The following is a 27,498-nucleotide window of genomic DNA, read 5'->3' as shown; positions in this document are numbered from 1 at the left end:
TCAATTTTCACAGAATCCTCTCTAAACATTGAGGTTTTAAGGATACCTACTATGAATATCATTATTTTCTTAGTTAGGACTGTGATTCTTTCACACAGGTTTAGCTGAAAAAAATGTTAAAGGATTAAAATATTTAGGTAAATCATCAAAGCGAAAATTTGAATGTTTACATAATCATCTCAAAATGCATAAGCTACAGTTTGCCTTCATGGATCGAAACTGCCAAATTTTTAATTTGTTCTAATATTTTAAAAAAATAATTAGAAGGACTGATAATTTTGTTAAATCTGGGATTTGGAGGTACCTACATATTATACAACTGCCTTTTTTAACGATGGCCTTAGGGATTTACGTGCTAAAAACTTTGGTTTATGTTAATTAGTTTTCTAGTAAAATTTGGCAGAATCTTAGACAAGTAATTTATAAATCAGCTTAGTACATTTCATTACATACAGCAAAATAATTACGAAATTTCAGCAAAAATGAATGCATTAAATTCGCCACAAATTCACGAAGTAGTTTCTTCACGTATGTAACTAAACTAATTAATGTTCTTTTTTTGTTATAATTCTGTAATTATTTTGTTCTGTACACTAAAATGAACTGAAGTCGATTTATAAAATACTAGTTCAACATTCAGCAAAATTTCACTTGAAAATTACGGCTACAAAACTTACTTAACACGACCCACAATTTTTTTTAATACAAATCACTGTAGTCTGCTTTAAAAAAGGCACTGTACATGTGATTTCAACAAACTGACTACTTACTGAAAATTTTGCGCAAATATCAGATATTCCTAAAATTGTAAAGACAGTTGTTGGGCATCACGTATCGAAACGAAGAGTACGAATCTTTTCATTTAACTGATTTATTTTTTTGTAAAAATTGAGCCTACCAATTGAGAAACCAGTGATATTTTATAATTTTGCCGGATCGTGCCAAATTGTTAAAAATTTAACTTCATCTTTTAAATATCTACTTATAATTGTTTTTTCCATTTTTTACTCACAATTCGTTTTTAAAGCCAACCTAATGATTCTCTATTAAGAATTATACCTAATAGATGAATTGATAATACTGCAAGGTTGTAGTTGATTTCAATTTCGCTCGTTTTTATGACGCATGCACTATGCAATAATATGCATTTCTCTGTCTAAATTCCGCTGTTTTGTGTCGCAATAACACCTTCGTTTCCCGCGTAAAATATTATTTGGACTACAATACGGTGGCTAAGTTCGTGGTCCATTATTGGGTTTATACTCTGTTTATAGTGTGCTGTTTAATTAATTTGTTACAAGATTGTGTGATTCGTGACGGCATCGGCAGTTTCTTCAAGTAAGTTGATTTCATTTAGTGTCGGTACTGATAGAGAATTTACGATATCCTAACCAAAACAAAACAAAAGCCGCCTAATTTTGCTTTTGCAGTAAAATCACAGGTCGTTCACAAGTACATATATGGCAATTTTGATTAAATGAAACTCTTGTCCTTAAAATACTTTTTTCTGCTTTATTTCTTATTCTGCTCATCCGGTATCCAGTGGCGTGGTTAATTTCAGAACGCATTAATTTTTATATATTTTTTAATTAGTAATTTTTTAACGGTTCACTGTACTAATGCTTCGTGATATGTTATCTTACGTAAATATACAGGGTGATTTTTTTGAACCTGAAACTTTCAAATATCTAGAAAAATAAACACTCCAAAAAAATGTCCATAATCAAAATTTAATTATGCCCCGGGGGAAATACATTAGTGGTAAATTTAGCCCCCCGCTTCCTCTCCTTATAGGTGGGGGAGGGGTTTCGAAACTTTAAACAGGGACTGCTGTTTGTTATTGCAGATTCGGAGTCTACGGCAAAAAATACATATGATTTGTTTGAAAAATTTTTTTTTCGATTCGTGGTAGATGGCGCTGAATCGACGAAATTCAAACTTTCTTGATTTCTCCCACTGAGAACCTATGCATACGATTTTGCAATACATTGGCACTAAAAAATACAACATTTTATGGAAATACTCGAAATTCGTCTTCAAAAAAGTTGTACCTTTACCCGTAGATTTCGATTCTGTAATAAAAACTGGTAGTTCCTATTTAACATTTTTTTGTAGAGTACTTATTTTCCGAAATATTTGAAACTTTCAGGTTAAAAAATTACTCTGTATAGTAAACGTCTTCTTATTAGTACGGTATTTTAAGATTTATTTGTGAATGTATGGTACTTCATAAAAAGTCTAAATCTATTTAATAACCTTTCCAAATAGATCATTTAAATATTTGTCCAGTTTGATTACATTTTAAATGTATTGTTGAAAATGAATGTTTATTAATAATTTTAATTCTCCTTTTTAGCCGTGGTATTATGTGTATAAGGTTTGCCCTTATTCGTTACTCCAATGGGGTATTCGATGTATGCGACGAAAAAATTATTAAGAAAAACCAGAGAAGAATAGAGAGAGGATCAAGTAAAGCATTTTACAATGTTAAGGTTATATGTATTGATGGTAAGTATGAAAATCGAATTTACGTAACCACCTATAGTTAAAAATTTAAATTAAAGTAACGTTTCTATCTTTGACTTTCAAGCAATAATACTTAATTTATTCAACTGGTCTAGTGCAATGATTGCAGGGTTATAAAAGTTACCTAGTGTTAAGTCTTATATTCTTGATGCATTACATCCGTATCCTGATATATATAAATAGGGCTGTATTTTCATAAGTGACAGTGGTTGTGAGCTTCGATCCCGAGTAGGTAAAAAGGCAAGGACGTATTATTTCAAATTGAGTAAAATTTCAAGCAGAAAAATTTTCATGATAACGAAATGACTTTATTAATTATAAACACGTCGCTACATGTTTAAATAAAAATTAATTAAACATAAAATTATTATAACAACGCCCAGTATAATTTCATTATATATTATTATTACTTGTGCTTATAAACTTGCAAAAATAAAAATCTGCACAAATGAATATTTTTTTAACTGTTGCTGTCAGAACTATTTACAGAATTACTGTCACTTATTTCGCTGTCAGAATCGCTGCTTCCGGTATTTGTAGTGATAATAACATTTTATTGTTGTTTTTTTTAATGGATTTCTCCACCTTTTAAACGTGCAGCATACACACCTGAGGTGTTTCATAACGAGAAGGGAAAACCGCTTCGTACAATTTTAAATTTAATGTGAAATTTTAGATATATGATCCATCTAACCCTTTGAGAGTACGGAATGCCTAGCTGCTGCTGATATCCGCACAACAATAATAACAGCATGCTTGATAACGACTATTGAATATAATTTTGAACAAATCTTTATTTTTTAAATATCCAGAGATTGAAACACTCTTAAATCTGAACCCTCTCTGTGGGCCAATTTTTAAAATTACCCAGAACAGATGTGACAAGTATCCACAGAAGCCGACCACATTTACGGGGTTGTTAGAAATCATAAAATATTATTTGGTTACAAATGAAATGCACCAAGTACATATATCTTTATAAGGACAAAGTAAATATAATTTTTGTTTTTTTTTATCTTTCAGGAAACTTTGAAGCCTTAGAAGACTTGAAACAACAACTAAATAAAGAAAAAAAACTACTAATTGGTAAGAACGAAATAATTTTATTTCTCCAGCCTGAACTAGTGAAGTAATGAAATAGGGTCCATTTGACAAATGACTGCTTTTATGTTTTCTCGACGTTTCATGACCTCTGAGGCATAAAAAAGGTCCCACGTTTCCGTCTGTCTGTCGTCTTCGTCGATTTTTATTAGACTCGTCGAGCCATATTATAGGTACACGTTGAAATTATTTTTCGCATTTTTGACTTTATTTTTGAATCCACATGCTTGCCACGTAGACATAGCGTAATCGTATTAGGTATTTAATGTATAATGTGGGTGTGTAATTTTAAAAATATGCAATTTTTAGAAATAATGTGTCTTTATGTAAAAATTACTCTTTTAATTTAAGTAGGGCATGCTGATATTTCAAGCAATAGAACAAATAATGTGGAATATCTATCTAGCACACAGGCTCAAAGTGGATTACATTCACTTTTTTTAAACAGGTTATCATCACTTTTAAACAAAAGCGATGTTTGACTGAAAACATTTCATTAGTTAATGAAAGTGGCAACACAGAATTATTTATAAAAATTAGTATAAAAAAAACACTAACAAATTTTCTTTTGAAAAGTAGTACATACTAATGTTTTGTGCTCAATTTTGCTTATTAAAAATATTTGTACCCCTAATTCTAACACTTCAACGATCTTAGTGTATAATATGTTTAATTGTGTGCGCAGTCATTTGGAATGGAGATAATCTTCGCGTTGTAAAAATTATTCTTTACTATTTCATTCTCTGTGATTCCAAATAAAATAAAGCCCTTTACCAACGGTCGAAGATTATTTTGCCACAACTTCACTCGCCCGTGAAGTACTGTCGAACAAATACGGCTTCTTCAAAATTTAATTTGCAAATTTTATTTCTTTATGATAACCGCTATAAATTAAATCTAAAATATGTGTGAACTGTTACAGTACAGGTAAAGGAGCATATTGTGCGTGTGTTTTAAGTGAGTTTGTCCATCACAAAATGTTTGTGATAACGTCATCAACGTTTTAGGAAACATACGTATATCAATTTGAATAGGTGCAATCTAATATTAATAATAACGGTGCTGTATACTCAAATTTTCGAGAACATAAAGTGAGTCGTTCTTACTGTGATCAATAAAATAAATTCCCTCATTTATAAATTTTTTTAAGCCAGCGTTTATAAGTAATTCTAAAAGCTATTAATGCATTGCTAAATCACAAAAATAGAGGCATAGGATATTGCGCATTTTAGATAAGATTTATTTGACAAAATTTTGAAATGTCATCAATTTTTTGGGAGGGGGTAAATGGATAAGTTTAATATTGATTACCGATTTATATTGCTTCCGATAAACGTAATACGTTTGTAACATTTTAGATCGTACGGTTTTGCAGTTTCAAAGTTCAATTACAAAATGTTTTAAGATTTTGTTTTTTTTTTCAAAAAACGTGATGTCTAAGGTAAAAACTCAACAGTAATCCATAAACCACAAGTGGAGGAGTATGTTATTTTATAAATTTTAAAGATGACGTAATCCTATTGTTGGTGGAGATGATTAGACAAATTTTGGTTAGCGCTGTACCCTCTACATCATAAATTAACTATGTGCTAAGAATATTATGTTAAACGTGATATTTTTAACAAACATACAAAATTTGACAACAATCGGTCTAGTAGTTTCGGACATTTTCTATCTCATAAAACTCTTCATAGAAGACAGACAGGCAGACGGAAACGTGGACCACTCGTACTCAGGTGTCATGAAACGTCGAGAAAAGTTCAAAGTAACAAGTCGATCAATGGAGGCAATTAATGCACTAAATAATACAATGTAAAATATGTTTGTCATTATTGTTTTATTTCAGTATCCGAACGTCTAGCAACAAAAAATTATGGAACAAACTCACGCTATTCGTGCAAGCAGAAGTTTTGCATTTTTTGCAAAACTCTCAAAACTAATTTAGCACGTCATTTTGAAATTTGTCACTCAGAAGAGGCAGAAGTAAGAAAATTCTTAAGTTTCAATAAAGGTTAGTTATCAAGTTAGTTGGAATGTGTAATTAAGTAAGTTTAAATTGCAGGTAGTCCTGAACGTTGCGAAATTATAGCAAATCTACGAAAAAGTGGCAATTATAATTACAACAAGAGCAATAAAGAGAATCCCATTCTTATCAGACGAGTGCAAAAAGGTTCACTAGACTCTTTACCATGCCCTAATTGCAAAGGGTTTTATTCACAGATAACACTATCTCGTCATTATGCCTACTGCTGCAAAGATCTGAAAGATAAAAATGCTAGTAGATCTGTTTTAAGAGCTGCTCGTGCCATGGTTAGTAAAATTCATCCGGCGGCATGTTTGCAACTAAAAGAGAAAATTTTGCCGCCAATGAAACAGAATATAATATTGGATACTGTCAAAAAAGATATGCTGTTAATTTTGATTGGCAATTATTTAGTCCCCAAATATAGAGAACACCAGGAGTATATGATACGGAACAAATTGAGGTTTCTAGCGACATATTTTTTAACTGTGAAAAAAATTGATAATAGCATTGACGAATTTCATAAGTTGTTCTACCCTCAACATTTTGATTTGGCACTTGAAGCAGTAAAACAGATGGGAGAAATTGATAATAATTCATCAGTGTACAGTAAATCAACATCCGCATTGACCATAACACATTATCTAAAAATTTGTTGTAATATTTTGCAAAGTCATTATATTCGAGGAGGAGACGATGGAAACGAAAAAGCTGTTAAAAGATTTTTTAAACTCCTGAAAACAGAAGTTCCTGGTAAAATAAATAAACCAGCCCATAGAGATCTGTGTGAAATGAAAAGAAAAAAAATGATGACGAAAAGAAGTATCATTCCAACGACAAAAAATGTTGAAAATTTTAAAATTTACATTTTAAAAAATGCAGCAAAAACTTACAAGACTCATGACTGAAGAATTTTCTTTTACACACTGGAAGACTTTAGCGGAACTCACACTGATGTGTATCAGTGTTTATAATAGAAAACGAGCTGGTGAAGCCCAAAGAATACTTGTGGAGGATTTTCGAAATATACAGACTTTGCGTGATACAGTACTCCCAGAACTGCTCAACAATTTAGGTGACAATAGAATAAAGAAGTTGATTGCACATACAAATTAATGATCAGAGGAAAACTTCACAGAACGGTGGCAGTTATAATTCCCCATTATATAAAGAAATATTTAACATTTATTAATGACTATAGAAGTCAGGCTGGAGTATCGGACGATAACCCTTATATCTTTGGCTTGCCGGGGAAAATGGTAGGACAGCGATACAGAACTTTAGAAACGTGTCGAATAATTAGAAAGTATACAGCTATGGCAAAATTACAAAATCCATGTTCTATAAGAACAACCCTTCTACGAAAACAGTTTGCAACAAAGACCTCAACAATGAACCTTCAGGATCATCAAAAAGAAACCGTCGTTAATTTTATGGGTCATCAACGAAATATACACGACGAGTATTACAGGCAGCAGATAGTTGTAGGTGATTTAATGATAAAGAAAATCTTAGATCAAGAAAGCCAAATGACCATGGACGAAATTTGTGAAAGAAATGAAGACAAAACTATTGATCCAGGTATTTTTGGAAAAGAAATAGGCATTTTGTTATAACACTTATGTTTTTTTTTTTTTTTAGATATAGAACGACCTCTTGTCACAAATTGTTCTGTTAGGACTTGCACTGAAGGTAATCACTTAATACTAAATTCACAAAATATTGCTAAGTTTTTTAATAAAGAACTTAGGAGAGAACTTTTTAATTCCTGAGCATACTCACGGTACCGGCATCATATGTCTACCAGTGTCTAATACATACAAAAAAATGTTTAGACAACTATACAAAAATTAGTGATAGACATCTATATAACACTCGGAGTGGTAATGGTATATACCTCATTATCTCAGAATATATAAAAGCCGTAATTCAATTAATTACTACGGCCCTAAATACTTTAACAGCTTACCTTGCAATATCGCAGCACTTCCGGAGCCACAGTTTAGGAACACTGTGAGACAAAAATTGTTAGAATCTCCACTTTACGACCTAAATATGAGATCTATAAGCCAGGTTTTTAATTAATTCTACTGATGTACAATATACTAAGGTGTAATTGTTTTGTATACGATATATGTGTATTTATGTTCTTTTATTTTGACCTTACTTAATGTCTGTGTACATTTTTAAAGTATAATAAATATTATTTTATTATTATTATTAATATTATTACAAGTATAGACTCAATATTTCGACGTTCGCAAGATTTTAGAGAATTTGGTTACAAACAATTTTGTGTTTTTTTTTCTAAAAATTTGGGTTTCTAAGGTTAAAAAACAATGCGGATCCAGAAAGTATACATTTAGGAGTATGTTACTTTATAAAATTTGAATAACACCTACTATACACAGTTTTAAGGGTGACCTCATCACATTGTTGGTGGCGATAATTAGATTGGTTGGCATTCCAGCATGTTTCGGAGATCATCTGTTATAATAAAAGTCGATACAGTCATGAAACGTTGAGAACACATTAAAGTAGCCATTCGCCCCATGACATGAATGATTGCGATGATTGACAAATTTTAAATTATATATTTTTAGTTGGGAATTTAACTCCTCCGCCAAGTACCAGTCAGGAACCAGTTTTTACGACTCCAAAAAGTAAAATAAAAGTTGTTAGAAAATTTAATTATTGTAAGTATTAGTTTCATACTAAATTGAAAAGTCTTTTCTGCAGACACTTAACGAATATTGGCACCAGAAAGCGTTATGTAACAATTTTTATAACATTATAAACTTTATAATTTAACGTTTCATACGAATATATGTATTTAAACCTTTTAAAAACATTATGATGGTTCAGAAAATATTAAACAATTGATTTTACCAGGATTTTAGTTATTCCGTAAAAGGACATTGACAACATATATTCCGTAATAAATCCGATTCACTTGTAGAAATTAACTTTTAAAATTTTAGTTTCTGTATTCCTAACAGATTGCAATAATTATTCACGTAATTTTTTAAGAAAAAAAATTTGTTAAATCATAGTTCCGCTAGTTTAGGCTAATAAGACTAATAAGCTGCCTATATTTTGAATCTTAACATTTTAGCTCCATCATCCGAACCATACAGCGGTGGAAGTAGTGATGAGTGGGACCCCGGAAATGTTTCCCACATTCAAAAAACCCTTGGTCCAAGTAAGTATACAGTAATACTTATATCCTAAAAATCAGAAACTTTAATTTCTAGTGACTACAAAACGCCGTGTGTGGTTGACACCAAAAAAGTCGACAGCAAAAGTTCTGTTTAAAAACTGCATAGAAAAATTAACAGTACCTAGTCTGGCAGAATGTTCAGAAGCTATTGCTCACTCAAAAACTCTGCAAACCCGAACGGCGCAGCAAGTAAGGCAGTGGGTGCAACACTATATTAAAACCAATTACTTGAAATGTAGGTCTAATGATTTTATTTATTAAAACATTTCAAATCTGAGGAAAAAATTCTAGGTGATACTGCAAAAATTCGACGTCCCTGGAGTACACCAGAAAAGCAGCTTGTTCGTAAAGCTTTTGGCACCTACATTGCGGAAAAATTGTATCCATCAGGATTTGAAATAAGCGAATTAATTAAAAAACATCCCATCCTCAGAAGGCGCTCCACAGCTTCTATAAAAAGTTTTCTGCAACATGAAAGATCAAAAATGTAATCATTGTGTTTGCTTTTATATGTACCCGTAATAAATAATTATAAATAAAGATAATAACCTAATTCAAATTCTGTTTTATGTTTTATTAGAAATAAAGTGAAAATAATGTCTTTAATTTGAAACTAAATTTTCTTAAAGTGCTATATTAGAATGCTGTACCACGAAGTACATACATAAATGAATTTAATCCCATTTCCCCCTAAGTTAGGCACCCAGTAAAACACGATCATAGCGAATTTCCGGTGCATACAGTTTGGCTTCACGTAAGAGTGCACATAATACTTGAGGTCAAACTGTTTGTTAGACATACATATATGTATGCACGGTATGTTGTTACCTCCGAAGTATATACTAATAGTACGTTGTCACCTCATCTACAACGTTCTGACCTCCGGTTTCGGAGGTAGAAACGTTTTGCCTTGTAAATAATTTATTAATCATCCAGGGGGCGCTAGGAGCTTGATTTTCAATTTTCGTCTGGAGGTCATAACGTGCATCCCATAGTCGCAACTTTTTATTTTAGTTTAGCTGTAGACCGTTGGCGCTGGCGTCGCTTACCTTTATACACTGCTAGTATGTTGTTACCTCCGGCATATAAACTGTACGTTCTGACCTCTGAAACTTGGCAACGTCGCCGTCATACATATATCCAACGCATGGTAGAAGGAAACATGGTATACGCATACGTATCGACTGTTACGTCCAATGGCATCAAATTAGCGGCAAATTTAAAATACATTAATTTGCAATCACCCCGAAGGCTAGACAACGTGTTGGAAAACTGTAGCCGGCAGTTTCGATCTTGTTTGATATCATCAGTACAGCACATTCCATCGAGTTGTCTAGCATTCATTGTGCTTAAGATTTTAAACTTGCTAATTTCACACCACTTTTTTTGTTAATCTTTATGCTCCTTGCCTAATAATTGGAGTTTTCACTCTGTTGAGGCATTGTATCAGTAATAATAAGATTAGCAACCAGCTAAACAGCTTTAAATTGAAAATTTTATTTGTGATTATACAGTTATTGCAGTCGTATGTAATATGGGATCGCAAAATTTAGGTTTTTGTGTAACCACTAACCAACATTAGTGTAGAGTGCACATGTTTCTCCAAAATGTTGACCAGTACCAATTTACTGTTACTTTATTTGTCGAAATTACTGTTGGTTCTGAAAAGAGCCGATTTGATGCTTATCGCTGTGCCGCGCTAGGGTCTATCTGAGCCGTACTGCTCCCTTTTGTAGAATATATACCACCCAAAATGTGCAAATGTGTTCTTATTTGTAATCCATCATTGCACTCACATTTTTTAGATTTTCTAAAGCAGGGGACTCAAAAAATTAATGAATGGGTCAATTTATTTTGTTGATTAAATTAGGAACGCCTCACTCCATTTTCCCAGAAAATTTTGGGAATACAATACTGTTATTTTTAGTATTATACTGCATCAATCCAAGTTGATATACGTGTATTTGCAAAAATGTTGATGACGTCATCACAAAACGTTGCTTTTAGCAATAGTAGTAACTTAAATTCGAATTTGAAGACGATTTTGAGACGATTCAAACACCATTTGTGATAGAATGTTTAATGAAACACAGGTTTAACACATAGGACTTTTATAAACAACTAATGACGTAAGTCAAAGAATTCGAGGATACCGAAATTTTAAATACAATAATCAGGGCTAATTGAGGAAATCGAGCTTGGAATGTCCTACATAAAAAAAGAAGAAGAAAAAAGAAGGGCTCGGACTGTGTCCAGAATGGAGGGCCAGATCTCGAAAATCTTGTGTTGTTACTATAAACTAGCATCAAATCGGCTCTTTTCAGAACCAACAGTAATTTCGACAAATAAAGTAACAGTAAATTGGTACTGGTCAACATTTTGGAGAAACATGTGCACTCTACACTAATGTTGGTTAGTGGTTACACAAAAACCTAAATTTTGCGATCCCATATTACATACGACTGCAATAACTGTATAATCACAAATAAAATTTTCAATTTAAAGCTGTTTAGCTGGTTGCTAATCTTATTATTACTGATACAATGCCTCAACAGAGTGAAAACTCCAATTATTAGGCAAGGAGCATAAAGATTAACAAAAAAAGTGGTGTGAAATTAGCAAGTTTAAAATCTTAAGCACAATGAATGCTAGACAACTCGATGGAATGTGCTGTACTGATGATATCAAACAAGATCGAAACTGCCGGCTACAGTTTTCCAACACGTTGTCTAGACTTCGGGGTGATTGCAAATTAATGTATTTTAAATTTGCCGCTAATTTGATGCCATTGGACGTAACAGTCGATACGTATGCGTATACCATGTTTCCTTCTACCATGCGTTGGATATATGTATGACGGCGACGTTGCCAAGTTTCAGAGGTCAGAACGTACAGTTTATATGCCGGAGGTAACAACATACTAGCAGTGTATAAAGGTAAGCGACGCCAGCGCCAACGGTCTACAGCTAAACTAAAATAAAAAGTTGCGACTATGGGATGCACGTTATGACCTCCAGACGAAAATTGAAAATCAAGCTCCTAGCGCCCCCTGGATGATTAATAAATTATTTACAAGGCAAAACGTTTCTACCTCCGAAACCGGAGGTCAGAACGTTGTAGATGAGGTGACAACGTACTATTAGTATATACTTCGGAGGTAACAACATACCGTGCATACATATATGTATGTCTAACAAACAGTTTGACCTCAAGTATTATGTGCACTCTTACGTGAAGCCAAACTGTATGCACCGGAAATTCGCTATGATCGTGTTTTACTGGGTGCCTAACTTAGGGGGAAATGGGATTAAATTCATTTATGTATGTACTTCGTGGTACAGCATTCTAATATAGCACTTTAAGAAAATTTAGTTTCAAATTAAAGACATTATTTTCACTTTATTTCTAATAAAACATAAAACAGAATTTGAATTAGGTTATTATCTTTATTTATAATTATTTATTACGGGTACATATAAAAGCAAACACAATGATTACATTTTTGATCTTTCATGTTGCAGAAAACTTTTTATAGAAGCTGTGGAGCGCCTTCTGAGGATGGGATGTTTTTTAATTAATTCGCTTATTTCAAATCCTGATGGATACAATTTTTCCGCAATGTAGGTGCCAAAAGCTTTACGAACAAGCTGCTTTTCTGGTGTACTCCAGGGACGTCGAATTTTTGCAGTATCACCTAGAATTTTTTCCTCAGATTTGAAATGTTTTAATAAATAAAATCATTAGACCTACATTTCAAGTAATTGGTTTTAATATAGTGTTGCACCCACTGCCTTACTTGCTGCGCCGTTCGGGTTTGCAGAGTTTTTGAGTGAGCAATAGCTTCTGAACATTCTGCCAGACTAGGTACTGTTAATTTTTCTATGCAGTTTTTAAACAGAACTTTTGCTGTCGACTTTTTTGGTGTCAACCACACACGGCGTTTTGTAGTCACTAGAAATTAAAGTTTCTGATTTTTAGGATATAAGTATTACTGTATACTTACTTGGACCAAGGGTTTTTTGAATGTGGGAAACATTTCCGGGGTCCCACTCATCACTACTTCCACCGCTGTATGGTTCGGATGATGGAGCTAAAATGTTAAGATTCAAAATATAGGCAGCTTATTAGTCTTATTAGCCTAAACTAGCGGAACTATGATTTAACAAATTTTTTTCTTAAAAAATTACGTGAATAATTATTGCAATCTGTTAGGAATACAGAAACTAAAATTTTAAAAGTTAATTTCTACAAGTGAATCGGATTTATTACGGAATATATGTTGTCAATGTCCTTTTACGGAATAACTAAAATCCTGGTAAAATCAATTGTTTAATATTTTCTGAACCATCATAATGTTTTTAAAAGGTTTAAATACATATATTCGTATGAAACGTTAAATTATAAAGTTTATAATGTTATAAAAATTGTTACATAACGCTTTCTGGTGCCAATATTCGTTAAGTGTCTGCAGAAAAGACTTTTCAATTTAGTATGAAACTAATACTTACAATAATTAAATTTTCTAACAACTTTTATTTTACTTTTTGGAGTCGTAAAAACTGGTTCCTGACTGGTACTTGGCGGAGGAGTTAAATTCCCAACTAAAAATATATAATTTAAAATTTGTCAATCATCGCAATCATTCATGTCATGGGGCGAATGGCTACTTTAATGTGTTCTCAACGTTTCATGACTGTATCGACTTTTATTATAACAGATGATCTCCGAAACATGCTGGAATGCCAACCAATCTAATTATCGCCACCAACAATGTGATGAGGTCACCCTTAAAACTGTGTATAGTAGGTGTTATTCAAATTTTATAAAGTAACATACTCCTAAATGTATACTTTCTGGATCCGCATTGTTTTTTAACCTTAGAAACCCAAATTTTTAGAAAAAAAAAAACACAAAATTGTTTGTAACCAAATTCTCTAAAATCTTGCGAACGTCGAAATATTGAGTCTATACTTGTAATAATATTAATAATAATAATAAAATAATATTTATTATACTTTAAAAATGTACACAGACATTAAGTAAGGTCAAAATAAAAGAACATAAATACACATATATCGTATACAAAACAATTACACCTTAGTATATTGTACATCAGTAGAATTAATTAAAAACCTGGCTTATAGATCTCATATTTAGGTCGTAAAGTGGAGATTCTAACAATTTTTGTCTCACAGTGTTCCTAAACTGTGGCTCCGGAAGTGCTGCGATATTGCAAGGTAAGCTGTTAAAGTATTTAGGGCCGTAGTAATTAATTGAATTACGGCTTTTATATATTCTGAGATAATGAGGTATATACCATTACCACTCCGAGTGTTATATAGATGTCTATCACTAATTTTTGTATAGTTGTCTAAACATTTTTTTGTATGTATTAGACACTGGTAGACATATGATGCCGGTACCGTGAGTATGTTTAGTTCAGGAAAAAAATGTCTCACATCCGCTTGATAGTTCAAGTTCAGTATTATTCTGACCGCTTTTCTTTGTAACTTAAATATTCTACAAAGATGCGCTGTGTGTCCCCATGCTAGGATGGCATAAGCATAGTGACTTTCGAAAAGGCTATAGTAAACTAATTTAGTAATAGTTATTGGGACTTGTCTGCCGATCTTGCGTAGTAAATATATTGTTTTATTGAGCTTACGGCAAACAGCATCAACGTGAGCGTCCCAGGATAACTTTGAATCCACTATTACTCCAAGGAATTTTATATTTTCAAGATTCTCTGAAGTTATTGTTTTTGTTGAGAAGATCATTGAGGCCGTTTTGTCTTTGTTTAAGAAGAGACCGTTTTTCAGAAACCAATCCGCCACCTTTGTTTGTGCTGAGTTAAGCCTGTCTACTAGTTTATTTGGTTCGTCATCTTTTAATAGCAGAGTTGTATCATCCGCGTATAGGATCATTTTAACATCTACATCTGCCGGTAAATTATTTACGTATATTAGGAAAAGTAAGGGTCCCAAAATGGAGCCTTGAGGCACGCCGTACGCGATCTTGCAAGGAGTAGATGTGGCGGAATTATATACTGTGACTTGATAACGATCTAATAGATAACTTTCTAGTAGTGTGAGAGATTGATCCGTAATTCCAATTTCTATTAATTTGCTGAGCAGTAAATTATGGTCCACATAATCGAATGCCCTAGACAAATCCCAAAACGCGACCCCAATATACATTTTTTCTTCAAATCCTTCAGATATATACGTTATCAATTCCTGAATCGCCAAAGTTGTCGATCTCTTAGCCCTAAACCCAAATTGTGAAGAACATAACAAATCCTTGCTATAGGCAAATTCCGTTAGTTGTTTGTGTAAAAGTTTTTCTACAATTTTTGATAATGTTAGGATTATTGAAATTGGGCGATAATTACTGTAGCTGTACCCACTGTTTTTTTTTATGAACTGGGAGTAGTTTGGAATATTTTAAACATTGTGGAAAAAATGCATGCTTTATACTCAGATTTATTAGTTTTGTCAACGGCGAAATTATTAAGTTTATTATATATTTAACCATGATAATGTCAAGTTCATCCAAGTCCCTACTATTTTTGTTTTTTATTTTAGTTACTGCATCTCTAAGTTCATTAAAACTTATTTCTTTAAAAGTGAACTTTGTAGGGCAATGTTTATTTGTTTGTGTGTCAGCTAGGTCCGCGAGAATTTCCGGGTCATTCGCCATTTTTACTTTTAAGTCATGAACAACATTAACAAAGTGGCTATTAAAATCCTCCGCATTGAGTACCTCAGAACAATTATTATTTTTATTACTATTTCTGCTGGTATTACTTATTTTCCACGCGTCCCCAGGTAAGTTGGGCGAGCTTTTGAGTACGTGTTCTATATTTTTCTTTTTGAGGTAGTTTACTTTGTCCAGAGACTTTAAATACATAGACTGGCTGTTAGTAACATTTCTAATGCATTTTGGTGAAGCCACGGCGCATGGTAGTATGGACGCCATTGCTATAACTTTTATGTCAAATTCAGTAGTCTCTAGCACAGAACGTTTCTAGACCTCGAAATAAAAGTGGTTGTGTGTCGGGACTTACGAGATTGTTTGTAAATATGGCCATTAAAAATGATTTGGTAACTAAAATGTTTGCCTTAACTTTGCAAAGTAGGACCATACATTTTTTTTCTACATAATGAACATTTGTTTAGTATGGATTAGTTGGACGTAAATAATTCTTATTTTAATTTATTGCTTAAATTAATTTTGAGAAATTATTTGACTCTCGGAATAGGTTATGAGTGCCGCTTAAGTACTGAGCGTGAAAAAGCTATCTCTTTAAGACAAAAATTCACGAAATTAATTTTGTTTCAAGGACATTAATATTTTTAAAGGAATTTACATATACATAATAGATATTATTATGCTAAATAAATAATTACAATTTGTTGTCTTTTTTATTTAACATTTTAAATTGCATTTTGTGACCGGAAAATTCAAATTTCGCGCACTTACGGTTATAAGCAATATGGCGGTCGAAGAACTTCACGTTTTTCCTGACACAGCCAGTCTATGTATTAAAGTCTCTGACTTTGTCATTAAGAAGTTTCTTGTACTCTTTGCATGCAATTTTAAAATATTCATTCCCCGGGAAATGTGATTTTAAACTATGAAATAATTCTACATACTCCTTTAACTGTAATACTTCTGTGTTTTTTTTTAGGAATGCGGTACTAGCAGACTTCTCCTTTTTGAAAGTCTTTAGTGGGAATGATTTTTTTGCTGCATTTGATAGTGAAGTTACAAATTGTAGCCATTTTTGTTCTAGACTGAGGCTGACATCCTCAACAAAGAACCAGTTAATTTCAGATACATAGTTATAGAACATATATAATCCGTGTTTTGTAAAAGGTCTGCACGATATTTTACTCCCACAATTTGTTTCGGACTTTGGAACGCTCACGTCGATACTGATGGCATCATGATCTGATAGTCTAGTCTCAATAATTTTAGTTCTGTATGGTGTATTTATATTAGTTATAATGTTGTCAATGCAGTTTAGCTTTCTCGTGTTTTCCTTAACTAGAACTCTCATTTGGTAACTGTGAATAAGATCTAGGAAAGTCATTACCTTATGATCTGGTGAATTAAACGTAATATTAAAATCGCCTATTATTATTGCGTCCTTATCGCCCAACTTTAAAAGAAGGTTGTTAAATAAGTATAAAAATTCTTCAAAATTACATTTTGTCGGTCGGTAAATGGTAATGATATAAACCCCCTTGCCGACTAAGTATATTCCGGCTGCTTCCAAAACTCTTTCTTTACAAACCGATGTTAAATTTACAACCGAGTATCTTATGCTAGTATTTACCAATATCGCGCATCCTCCATATCCGTTGCTACGGCAAAAACTACCAGCGACCTTATATTTGAGTATTGTTAGAATCTCCATTTGCTCCATCTTCAGCCAGTGTTCGCTAAAACAGATAATGTCAAAAGGGTTGTCTAGAAAAAATAATTCTATTGCGTTAATTTAACATCTCAATGACTGAATGTTAATGTAGAAAATATTCAACCAATTGTCAGTTGTTAAACGTTCCTGGGACAATTTGCTACGTTTCCTCTCACTTGTTATCGAGGTCATTTGTGGTGCTGCGGTGGCTTCCTTGGGTGAAAATATCTTGATATTAAAACTCCGCTTGGCCAATATTCCGGTTTGTTAATTTTTTCGAGGTTTTCAAAATTAATGGTTACTTTGAATCTGGCGTGGTTTTCTTCGTGTTTGTTTTCAAGTAGTTCACAGATCATTTCCGGGAAGTCGTTCACGTATCTTGGGTCTGATGATGTTTAGCGTCCTTTTTTGTGTTGTTTAAGGTCGATTTTGGCAATTTCGAGTTTGTTTTGATTGTAGTGTCGCTTCTCGTTTTTATGTGTTCAATCGTGTCGACCATAGCTGCTGTCTCTCTTGATGGTTCGCCTTCAGCGCTGTTGGCGATATCGTTATCAGGTTTCTTACCGACCTTCTTGTCTGTGTTTTCAGGGTTTTTATAGTGTAGTAGGTCAATGTGACTCTTCATTAATTTGATAACACCTCTTAATTCGAGGATTAACTCATCTTTCTGTTTCAAAATGTAATGGAAAAGTTTATAATCTAGTACTTTGTCATCTGCGTCCAGGAAAATGTCACTTTTGAATTCCATATCCTCGGAATCTTCGGAGGTTTCACGGCAAACAGCGGTGTTACATATCCAGTTCTTCTTCTTATGGAAACCTCGTAGATTCACATTAACGCAGCGGGGGTGGAGCTTTTGGTACACACAGAGCACGTAATTAAGGCCTTAGTGTCGTCTTCGGCCGAATCGCAGACAGCACATATAACACGTGCGTTCTTGTCAGATATCACTATTACACTTGTAAGTAGTTTACCAAGGCATTCATAATTTTTACAAGAGCCTGTGAAAGTATAGATTCATAATATTTTGCATGTTTGAGATAGGATTTATTTGTCAAAATTATGAAAGTACGTCATCAATTCTTTGAAAGGGGATAAGCAGATACATTTTGATTAACAACTTATCTTGGCTATGATAATTTTACAATCTTTGCAAGATTTCAGAAGTATTAGGAATTGCAGCTTTAAAGTTATATTGTTACACAATAGTGATTTTTTCCCAAAAATGTGAATGTCTTCAAATTGTTGGTGGGAATAAAAGAATAAAGTTTGGTTGCTAAAATATCATCTACACAACAATCTTTCTGGTAGTTTTGGAGATCACTTACCTAATAAAGTCGCTGATAGACAGCCAGAAACGAGCCAGAAACTTTTTCGTCTTGAACAAAAATAAAACATCGAGAAAATAAAATCAGCCATCAGAATGAACCCCAGCGTATGCTCAGGAATTAAAAAGTTCTCTCCTAAGTTCTTTATTAAAAAACTTAGCAATATTTTGTGAATTTAGTATTAAGTGATTACCTTCAGTGCAAGTCCTAACAGAACAATTTGTGACAAGAGGTCGTTCTATATCTAAAAAAAAAAGATAAGTGTTATAACAAAATGCCTATTTCTTTTCCAAAAATACCTGGATCAATAGTTTTGTCTTCATTTCTTTCACAAATTTCGTCCATGGTCATTTGGCTTTCTTGATCTAAGATTTTCTTTATCATTAAATCACCTACAACTATCTGCTGCCTGTAATACTCGTCGTGTATATTTCGTTGATGACCCATAAAATTAACGACGGTTTCTTTTTGATAATCCTGAAGGTTCATTGTTGAGGTCTTTGTTGCAAACTGTTTTCGTAGAAGGGTTGTTCTTATAGAACATGGATTTTGTAATTTTGCCATTGCTGTATACTTTCTAATTATTCGACACGTTTCTAAAGTTCTGTATCGCTGTCCTACCATTTTCCCCGGCAAGCCAAAGATATAAGGGTTATCGTCCGATACTCCAGCCTGACTTCTATAGTCATTAATAAATGTTAAATATTTCTTTATGTAGCAAGGTTTTGCTTTATCCAGTGGAATTGATTGTTTGGAAATTATAGGTGAATAAAACTGAACGAAACGATTGAAATGTGTATTGCAACAACGTGGTACATCAACTGAACTTGCATTGTCAAGTGCGCACATGCGCAAGCTTATGTCGGTAATACAGTTAGCAAAAGGGTAGTTTTCTATAATATCAACACTCCCACTAGAAAACTACAACTATCAACAAAAATAATTTTAAATTTAAATAAAGTAAAATTAACGCTTCTTGAGTCCCATTTCCTTCAGGTGCTTTTCATGCAGTTCCAGAGGTAATGCTTTGGTCATCACATCAGCTGTCATTTCCTTCGAAGCAATGTGTTGAACTTGTATGGCCTTTGGAAGTTCTTTTTCAAAAAATACAACATCTCTAGCCTCCACAATTTTCTGTTTTCTTATGTGATAGAGCCGGTAGCCTTTCGAACCATTTGCATAGCCCACATGAATGCATTCTTCTGACTTCGGGTCCAATTTTCTGCGTTGTTGTTTAGGCACGTGAACAAATGCCCTACAACCAAACACTTTTAAATAGGATAGATCAGGTTTCTTACCTGTGTAAGCTTCATTTGGTGTGACATCTTTCAATGTTCTTGTCGGTGCTCTGTTGATCAAGTGGACAGCTGTATTTACGGCTTCTGCCCAAAACCTTTTCTTCAAATTGGCACCAATTAATAAGCAACGCGTTTTTTCTATGATGGTGCGGTTCATCCGCTCTGCAACTCCATTTTGTTCGGGCGTATGTGGAATCGTTGTTTGGTGACAAATACCAGACAATTTCAGCAGCTTGAGCAACCTGTTGTTGACATATTCAGTTCCATTGTCAGTCCTCAGAGTCTTGATTCTATTTCCCGTCTGATTTTCTACCATATTCTTGAATTCTTGGAAAACATCGTGTACTTCTGATTTGTTTCTTAGGAAGTAAACAAATACTTTGTGGGTGAAGTCGTCCACAAAAGTGAGAAAGTATTTTGATCCTCCCAATGAATTTTCCTCCATAGGACCACATAGGTCTGAATGGATTAGTTCCAAGGGTCGGCTTGAGTTCTTGACATGTGGCTTAAATGGTAGACGGTGTTGTTTGCCCTGCACACATACCTCGCAAGGTTCACTCAGCGAATTTTTGAAATTCGTTCCCGTAACGACCCCGTTTTTTATTCGGTTCATGCTGTCCGTTGACGGATGGCCTAGTCTGCTATGCCATAGATGTATATTGTCAGCAACCGATACTGAGTTAGCACCGTGCACCTTATTTTTCGGTCGATCCAGTTTGTACATGCCATTCTTCAGTGTGGCACTGGCGATGAGGGCGTTGCTTTTGTCGTATATACTGCATTTACTGCTCTCAAAGTAGACCTTGTGCCCCTTATTGGTTATTTTGCTTACAGACAGCAAGTTAGTTGTCAAATCTGGCACAAACATAACCTCTTTTACGTTTATTTTGTCAGGTGTACCACCTGTACAAACGTCCAAATTTACCTCCCCCACTGCATCGACATTTAGACGATTTTTATTGGCTACTATAATTTCCTGCGTGGATGAAGGAGGTTTGCTTGCGGATGTCAGCCATGTTTTGTCGTTTGTTAGATGGACCGATGCGCCGGAGTCGATATACCATTCATTTTTTTCAACATGATCGTTTCCCGTTGACAAGACTGTTAAGAAGGATTTCGCTTCCTTCGTGTTGGAAGATTTGCCATTTTCTCTCTGCAGGCGAGCCTTTCGTTTAAAACAATTCTTCCCGAGATGACCAATTTTATTACATTCAAAACACCGTGGCCCATTTTTAGTATAGTTCTTCTTTTCGGCGTGGTTTCCGAAGAACGCTACTCCATTTTTGTTTGAACTGCTTGTATCGACCTTGACCTCTTGTAATAGTTTCACCTTGATGGAGTCACTGGTAATGGCGATACCGGAGCTTTCTAGTCCCATTATCATTGGGCGATAATGGTCTGGCAATCCAGCAAGTAATAACGTCCCGAGCCATTCATCACTTACAACAAAACCAATATTCGTCAATTTATGTCCTGTTGAAATAATCTTGTTAACGTATTCTTCTACGGAATCACAATTTTCCAACTGAGTTGTGATTAAGGTACGTAACAGGCCAACTCTTCGCGTAAGTCCTTTATCGTCGAAGGCCTTGATTAAATTTTCCCATGCCTCTTTCGCGGTCTTCGCATTTTGCACGTGGACATAGTTTATGGGGTGTATCGACAGGATTATTTTGGCCTTAGCCTTTGCAACTTGTTTTGCCGTAGTGTTCGTACCCTCAACACATTCCCACAACTCTTCATGCTCCAAATATGTTTGCATTGCGAATTTCCATGAGTTGAAGTTTTCGCGCCCTAGTAGTTTTTCGATCGGTGGTAGCGTGGACGCTGCCATTTTGTTGCCGGAACACAAAAGTTTTTATCACTGAGATATATCGGATTCACCTTATTTTTACACGCGGCCAAACAATCAGCAGTACCCTGGGCCCATAACCTGTAGCAAGGTTTTGCTTTATCCAGTGGAATTGATTGTTTGGAAATTATAGGTGAATAAAACTGAACGAAACGATTGAAATGTGTATTGCAACAACGTGGTACATCAACTGAACTTGCATTGTCAAGTGCGCACATGCGCAAGCTTATGTCGGTAATACAGTTAGCAAAAGGGTAGTTTTCTATAATATCAACACTTTATATAATGGGGAATTATAACTGCCACCGTTCTGTGAAGTTTTCCTCTGATCATTAATTTGTATGTGCAATCAACTTCTTTATTCTATTGTCACCTAAATTGTTGAGCAGTTCTGGGAGTACTGTATCACGCAAAGTCTGTATATTTCGAAAATCCTCCACAAGTATTCTTTGGGCTTCACCAGCTCGTTTTCTATTATAAACACTGATATACATCAGTGTGAGTTCCGCTAAAGTCTTCCAGTGTGTAAAAGAAAATTCTTCAGTCATGAGTCTTGTAAGTTTTTGCTGCATTTTTTAAAATGTAAATTTTAAAATTTTCAACATTTTTTGTCGTTGGAATGATACTTCTTTTCGTCATCATTTTTTTTCTTTTCATTTCACACAGATCTCTATGGGCTGGTTTATTTATTTTACCAGGAACTTCTGTTTTCAGGAGTTTAAAAAATCTTTTAACAGCTTGTTCGTTTCCATCGTCTCCTCCTCGAATATAATGACTTTGCAAAATATTACAACAAATTTTTAGATAATGTGTTATGGTCAATGCGGATGTTGATTTACTGTACACTGATGAATTATTATCAATTTCTCCCATCTGTTTTACTGCTTCAAGTGCCAAATCAAAATGTTGAGGGTAGAACAACTTATGAAATTCGTCAATGCTATTATCAATTTTTTTCACAGTTAAAAAATATGTCGCTAGAAACCTCAATTTGTTCCGTATCATATACTCCTGGTGTTCTCTATATTTGGGGACTAAATAATTGCCAATCAAAATTAACAGCATATCTTTTTTGACAGTATCCAATATTATATTCTGTTTCATTGGCGGCAAAATTTTCTCTTTTAGTTGCAAACATGCCGCCGGATGAATTTTACTAACCACGGCACGAGCAGCTCTTAAAACAGATCTACTAGCATTTTCATCTTTCAGATCTTTGCAGCAGTAGGCATAATGACGAGATAGTGTTATCTGTGAATAAAACCCTTTGCAATTAGGGCATGGTAAAGAGTCTCGTGAACCTTTTTGCACTCGTCTGATAAGAATGGGATTCTCTTTATTGCTCTTGTTGTAATTATAATTGCCACTTTTTCGTAGATTTGCTATAATTTCACAACGTTCAGGACTACCTGCAATTTAAACTTACTTAATTACACATTCCAACTAACTTGATAACTAACCTTTATTGAAACTTAAGAATTTTCTTGCTTCTGCCTCTTCTGAGTGACAAATTTCAAAATGACGTGCTAAATTAGTTTTGAGAGTTTTGCAAAAAATGCAAAACTTCTGCTTGCACGAATAGCGTGAGTTTGTTCCATAATTTTTTGTTGCTAGACGTTCGGATACTGAAATAAAACAATAATGACAAACATATTTTACATTGTATTATTTAGTGCATTAATTGCCTCCATTGATCGACTTGTTACTTTGAACTTTTCTCGACGTTTCATGACACCTGAGTACGAGTGGTCCACGTTTCCGTCTGCCTGTCTGTCTTCTATGAAGAGTTTTATGAGATAGATAATGTCCGAAACTACTAGACCGATTGTTGTCAAATTTTGTATGTTTGTTAAAAATATCACGTTTAACATAATATTCTTAGCACATAGTTAATTTATGATGTAGAGGGTACAGCGCTAACCAAAATTTGTCTAATCATCTCCACCAACAATAGGATTACGTCATCTTTAAAATTTATAAAATAACATACTCCTCCACAAACAAAATCTTATAACATTTTGTAATTGAACTTTGAAACTGCAAAACCGTACGATCTAAAATGTTACAAACGTATTACGTTTATCGGAAGCAATATAAATCGGTAATCAATATTAAACTTATCCATTTACCCCCTCCCAAAAAATTGATGACATTTCAAAATTTTGTCAAATAAATCTTATCTAAAATGCGCAATATCCTATGCCTCTATTTTTGTGATTTAGCAATGCATTAATAGTTTTTAGAATTACTTATAAACGCTGGCTTAAAAAAATTTATAAATGAGGGAATTTATTTTATTGATCACAGTAAGAACGACTCACTTTATGTTCTCGAAAATTTGAGTATACAGCACCGTTATTATTAATATTAGATTGCACCTATTCAAATTGATATACGTATGTTTCCTAAAACGTTGATGACGTTATCACAAACATTTTGTGATGGACAAACTCACTTAAAACACACGCACAATATGCTCCTTTACCTGTACTGTAACAGTTCACACATATTTTTGATTTAATTTATAGCGGTTATCATAAAGAAATAAAATTTGCAAATTAAATTTTGAAGAAGCCGTATTTGTTCGACAGTACTTCACGGGCGAGTGAAGTTGTGGCAAAATAATCTTCGACCGTTGGTAAAGGGCTTTATTTTATTTGGAATCACAGAGAATGAAATAGTAAAGAATAATTTTTACAACGCGAAGATTATCTCCATTCCAAATGACTGCGCACACAATTAAACATATTATACACTAAGATCGTTGAAGTGTTAGAATTAGGGGTACAAATATTTTTAATAAGCAAAATTGAGCACAAAACATTAGTATGTACTACTTTTCAAAAGAAAATTTGTTAGTGTTTTTTTTATACTAATTTTTATAAATAATTCTGTGTTGCCACTTTCATTAACTAATGAAATGTTTTCAGTCAAACATCGCTTTTGTTTAAAAGTGATGATAACCTGTTTAAAAAAACTACCCTTGTGTAATGTATAGAAAATTGTAGACATATTATATTAAAATTTCATAAAAATAAGCCTGTTAACAATGGAGGTATTCCATTGTGTAAATGTTATTTCAAGCCATTTATAGAGCAAGAATTCAGTATAAAGAATTTAAAAACAAGATGATTACATTCACTTTGAGCCTGTGTGCTAGATAGATATTCCACATTATTTGTTCTATTGCTTGAAATATCAGCATGCCCTACTTAAATTAAAAGAGTAATTTTTACATAAAGACACATTATTTCTAAAAATTGCATATTTTTAAAATTACACACCCACATTATACATTAAATACCTAATACGATTACGCTATGTCTACGTGGCAAGCATGTGGATTCAAAAATAAAGTCAAAAATGCGAAAAATAATTTCAACGTGTACCTATAATATGGCTCGACGAGTCTAATAAAAATCGACGAAGACGACAGACAGACGGAAACGTGGGACCTTTTTTATGCCTCAGAGGTCATGAAACGTCGAGAAAACATAAAAGCAGTCATTTGTCAAATGGACCCTATTTCATTACTTCACTAGTTCAGGCTGGAGAAATAAAATTATTTCGTTCTTACCAATTAGTAGTTTTTTTTCTTTATTTAGTTGTTGTTTCAAGTCTTCTAAGGCTTCAAAGTTTCCTGAAAGATAAAAAAAAACAAAAATTATATTTACTTTGTCCTTATAAAGATATATGTACTTGGTGCATTTCATTTGTAACCAAATAATATTTTATGATTTTTAACAACCCCGTAAATGTGGTCGGCTTCTGTGGATACTTGTCACATCTGTTCTGGGTAATTTTAAAAATTGGCCCACAGAGAGGGTTCAGATTTAAGAGTGTTTCAATCTCTGGATATTTAAAAAATAAAGATTTGTTCAAAATTATATTCAATAGTCGTTATCAAGCATGCTGTTATTATTGTTGTGCGGATATCAGCAGCAGCTAGGCATTCCGTACTCTCAAAGGGTTAGATGGATCATATATCTAAAATTTCACATTAAATTTAAAATTGTACGAAGCGGTTTTCCCTTCTCGTTATGAAACACCTCAGGTGTGTATGCTGCACGTTTAAAAGGTGGAGAAATCCATTAAAAAAAACAACAATAAAATGTTATTATCACTACAAATACCGGAAGCAGCGATTCTGACAGCGAAATAAGTGACAGTAATTCTGTAAATAGTTCTGACAGCAACAGTTAAAAAAATATTCATTTGTGCAGATTTTTATTTTTGCAAGTTTATAAGCACAAGTAATAATAATATATAATGAAATTATACTGGGCGTTGTTATAATAATTTTATGTTTAATTAATTTTTATTTAAACATGTAGCGACGTGTTTATAATTAATAAAGTCATTTCGTTATCATGAAAATTTTTCTGCTTGAAATTTTACTCAATTTGAAATAATACGTCCTTGCCTTTTTACCTACTCGGGATCGAAGCTCACAACCACTGTCACTTATGAAAATACAGCCCTATTTATATATATCAGGATACGGATGTAATGCATCAAGAATATAAGACTTAACACTAGGTAACTTTTATAACCCTGCAATCATTGCACTAGACCAGTTGAATAAATTAAGTATTATTGCTTGAAAGTCAAAGATAGAAACGTTACTTTAATTTAAATTTTTAACTATAGGTGGTTACGTAAATTCGATTTTCATACTTACCATCAATACATATAACCTTAACATTGTAAAATGCTTTACTTGATCCTCTCTCTATTCTTCTCTGGTTTTTCTTAATAATTTTTTCGTCGCATACATCGAATACCCCATTGGAGTAACGAATAAGGGCAAACCTTATACACATAATACCACGGCTAAAAAGGAGAATTAAAATTATTAATAAACATTCATTTTCAACAATACATTTAAAATGTAATCAAACTGGACAAATATTTAAATGATCTATTTGGAAAGGTTATTAAATAGATTTAGACTTTTTATGAAGTACCATACATTCACAAATAAATCTTAAAATACCGTACTAATAAGAAGACGTTTACTATACAGAGTAATTTTTTAACCTGAAAGTTTCAAATATTTCGGAAAATAAGTACTCTACAAAAAAATGTTAAATAGGAACTACCAGTTTTTATTACAGAATCGAAATCTACGGGTAAAGGTACAACTTTTTTGAAGACGAATTTCGAGTATTTCCATAAAATGTTGTATTTTTTAGTGCCAATGTATTGCAAAATCGTATGCATAGGTTCTCAGTGGGAGAAATCGAGAAAGTTTGAATTTCGTCGATTCAGCGCCATCTACCACGAATCGAAAAAAAAATTTTTCAAACAAATCATATGTATTTTTTGCCGTAGACTCCGAATCTGCAATAACAAACAGCAGTCCCTGTTTAAAGTTTCGAAACCCCTCCCCCACCTATAAGGAGAGGAAGCGGGGGGCTAAATTTACCACTAATGTATTTCCCCCGGGGCATAATTAAATTTTGATTATGGACATTTTTTTGGAGTGTTTATTTTTCTAGATATTTGAAAGTTTCAGGTTCAAAAAAATCACCCTGTATATTTACGTAAGATAACATATCACGAAGCATTAGTACAGTGAACCGTTAAAAAATTACTAATTAAAAAATATATAAAAATTAATGCGTTCTGAAATTAACCACGCCACTGGATACCGGATGAGCAGAATAAGAAATAAAGCAGAAAAAAGTATTTTAAGGACAAGAGTTTCATTTAATCAAAATTGCCA

At 33.3% G+C, this 27,498-nt stretch overlaps 3 protein-coding genes and 1 long non-coding RNA gene across 6 annotated transcripts; 2 read left to right on the top strand and 2 right to left on the bottom strand.

The window, feature by feature from the left end:
• Window positions 1–3,476: 3,476 nt before the first annotated feature.
• On the top strand, window positions 3,477–6,766 carry LOC135143922 (uncharacterized). The gene is made up of 4 exons (XM_064075824.1): window positions 3,477–3,612; window positions 5,474–5,638; window positions 5,690–6,434; window positions 6,628–6,766. The coding sequence occupies exons 1-4, from the start codon at window positions 3,477–3,479 to the stop codon at window positions 6,764–6,766; spliced, it is 1,185 nt and encodes a 394-aa protein (XP_063931894.1).
• Window positions 6,437–9,405, top strand: LOC135143943 (uncharacterized). 2 transcript variants are annotated; one of them, XM_064075841.1, is made up of 6 exons: window positions 6,437–7,231; window positions 7,292–7,342; window positions 8,254–8,346; window positions 8,766–8,852; window positions 8,905–9,105; window positions 9,162–9,405. In XM_064075841.1, the coding sequence occupies exons 1-6, from the start codon at window positions 6,766–6,768 to the stop codon at window positions 9,359–9,361; spliced, it is 1,098 nt and encodes a 365-aa protein (XP_063931911.1). In that variant the 5' UTR covers window positions 6,437–6,765; the 3' UTR covers window positions 9,362–9,405. The 2 variants fall into 2 exon arrangements, with proteins under 2 accessions (XP_063931911.1, XP_063931912.1); XM_064075842.1 differs by lacking the exon at window positions 8,254–8,346.
• A 2,915-nt stretch (window positions 9,406–12,320) lies between these two features.
• Window positions 12,321–19,469, bottom strand: LOC135143905 (uncharacterized). 2 transcript variants are annotated; one of them, XM_064075814.1, is made up of 6 exons: window positions 18,920–19,469; window positions 18,814–18,864; window positions 13,379–13,471; window positions 12,874–12,960; window positions 12,621–12,821; window positions 12,321–12,564 (listed from the first exon to the last, which is right to left on the bottom strand). In XM_064075814.1, exons 1-6 carry the CDS (start codon window positions 19,467–19,469, stop codon window positions 12,365–12,367), a joined length of 1,182 nt encoding a protein of 393 aa, XP_063931884.1. In that variant the 3' UTR covers window positions 12,321–12,364. The 2 variants fall into 2 exon arrangements, with proteins under 2 accessions (XP_063931884.1, XP_063931885.1); XM_064075815.1 differs by lacking the exon at window positions 13,379–13,471.
• Window positions 19,470–22,984: 3,515 nt separating this feature from the next.
• On the bottom strand, window positions 22,985–25,424 carry LOC135143907 (uncharacterized). The gene is made up of 3 exons (XR_010282940.1): window positions 25,348–25,424; window positions 23,231–23,395; window positions 22,985–23,179 (listed from the first exon to the last, which is right to left on the bottom strand). It is a non-coding gene; the product is annotated as an uncharacterized LOC135143907 (long non-coding RNA).
• Window positions 25,425–27,498: the final 2,074 nt, after the last annotated feature.

Source organism: Zophobas morio, unplaced genomic scaffold (assembly GCF_036711695.1).
Source record: "Zophobas morio isolate AGI-343-1 ecotype UQ-CSIRO unplaced genomic scaffold, CSIRO_AGI_Zmor_V1 ptg000078l, whole genome shotgun sequence".
In the NCBI taxonomy this organism is placed as follows: Eukaryota; Metazoa; Arthropoda; class Insecta; order Coleoptera; family Tenebrionidae; genus Zophobas; species Zophobas morio.
Note: the sequence above shows the minus strand (reverse complement) of the source record. Positions and strands in the feature narration are given on the sequence as shown.

What these genes read in the sequence shown, in the direction of transcription:
- LOC135143922 (XM_064075824.1), top strand. Translation starts at nt 3,477, where the DNA reads ATGAAATGCACCAAGTACATATATCTTTATAAGGACAAAGTAAATATA. An exon ending in AGAAAAAAAACTACTAATTG is followed by an intron (nt 3,613 to 5,473) that starts GTAAGAACGAAA and finishes GTTTTATTTCAG; the next exon opens with TATCCGAACGTCTAGCAACA. An exon ending in ATTCTTAAGTTTCAATAAAG is followed by an intron (nt 5,639 to 5,689) that starts GTTAGTTATCAA and finishes TTTAAATTGCAG; the next exon opens with GTAGTCCTGAACGTTGCGAA.
- LOC135143943 (XM_064075841.1), top strand. Translation starts at nt 6,766, where the DNA reads ATGATCAGAGGAAAACTTCACAGAACGGTGGCAGTTATAATTCCCCAT. An exon ending in TGTTAGGACTTGCACTGAAG is followed by an intron (nt 7,343 to 8,253) that starts GTAATCACTTAA and finishes ATATATTTTTAG; the next exon opens with TTGGGAATTTAACTCCTCCG. An exon ending in TAAAACCAATTACTTGAAAT is followed by an intron (nt 9,106 to 9,161) that starts GTAGGTCTAATG and finishes AAAAAATTCTAG; the next exon opens with GTGATACTGCAAAAATTCGA.
- LOC135143905 (XM_064075814.1), bottom strand. Translation starts at nt 19,469, where the DNA reads ATGTGCGCACTTGACAATGCAAGTTCAGTTGATGTACCACGTTGTTGC. An exon ending in AGACAAAACTATTGATCCAG is followed by an intron (nt 18,865 to 18,919) that starts GTATTTTTGGAA and finishes TTTTTTTTTTAG; the next exon opens with ATATAGAACGACCTCTTGTC. An exon ending in TGTTAGGACTTGCACTGAAG is followed by an intron (nt 13,472 to 18,813) that starts GTAATCACTTAA and finishes ATATATTTTTAG; the next exon opens with TTGGGAATTTAACTCCTCCG.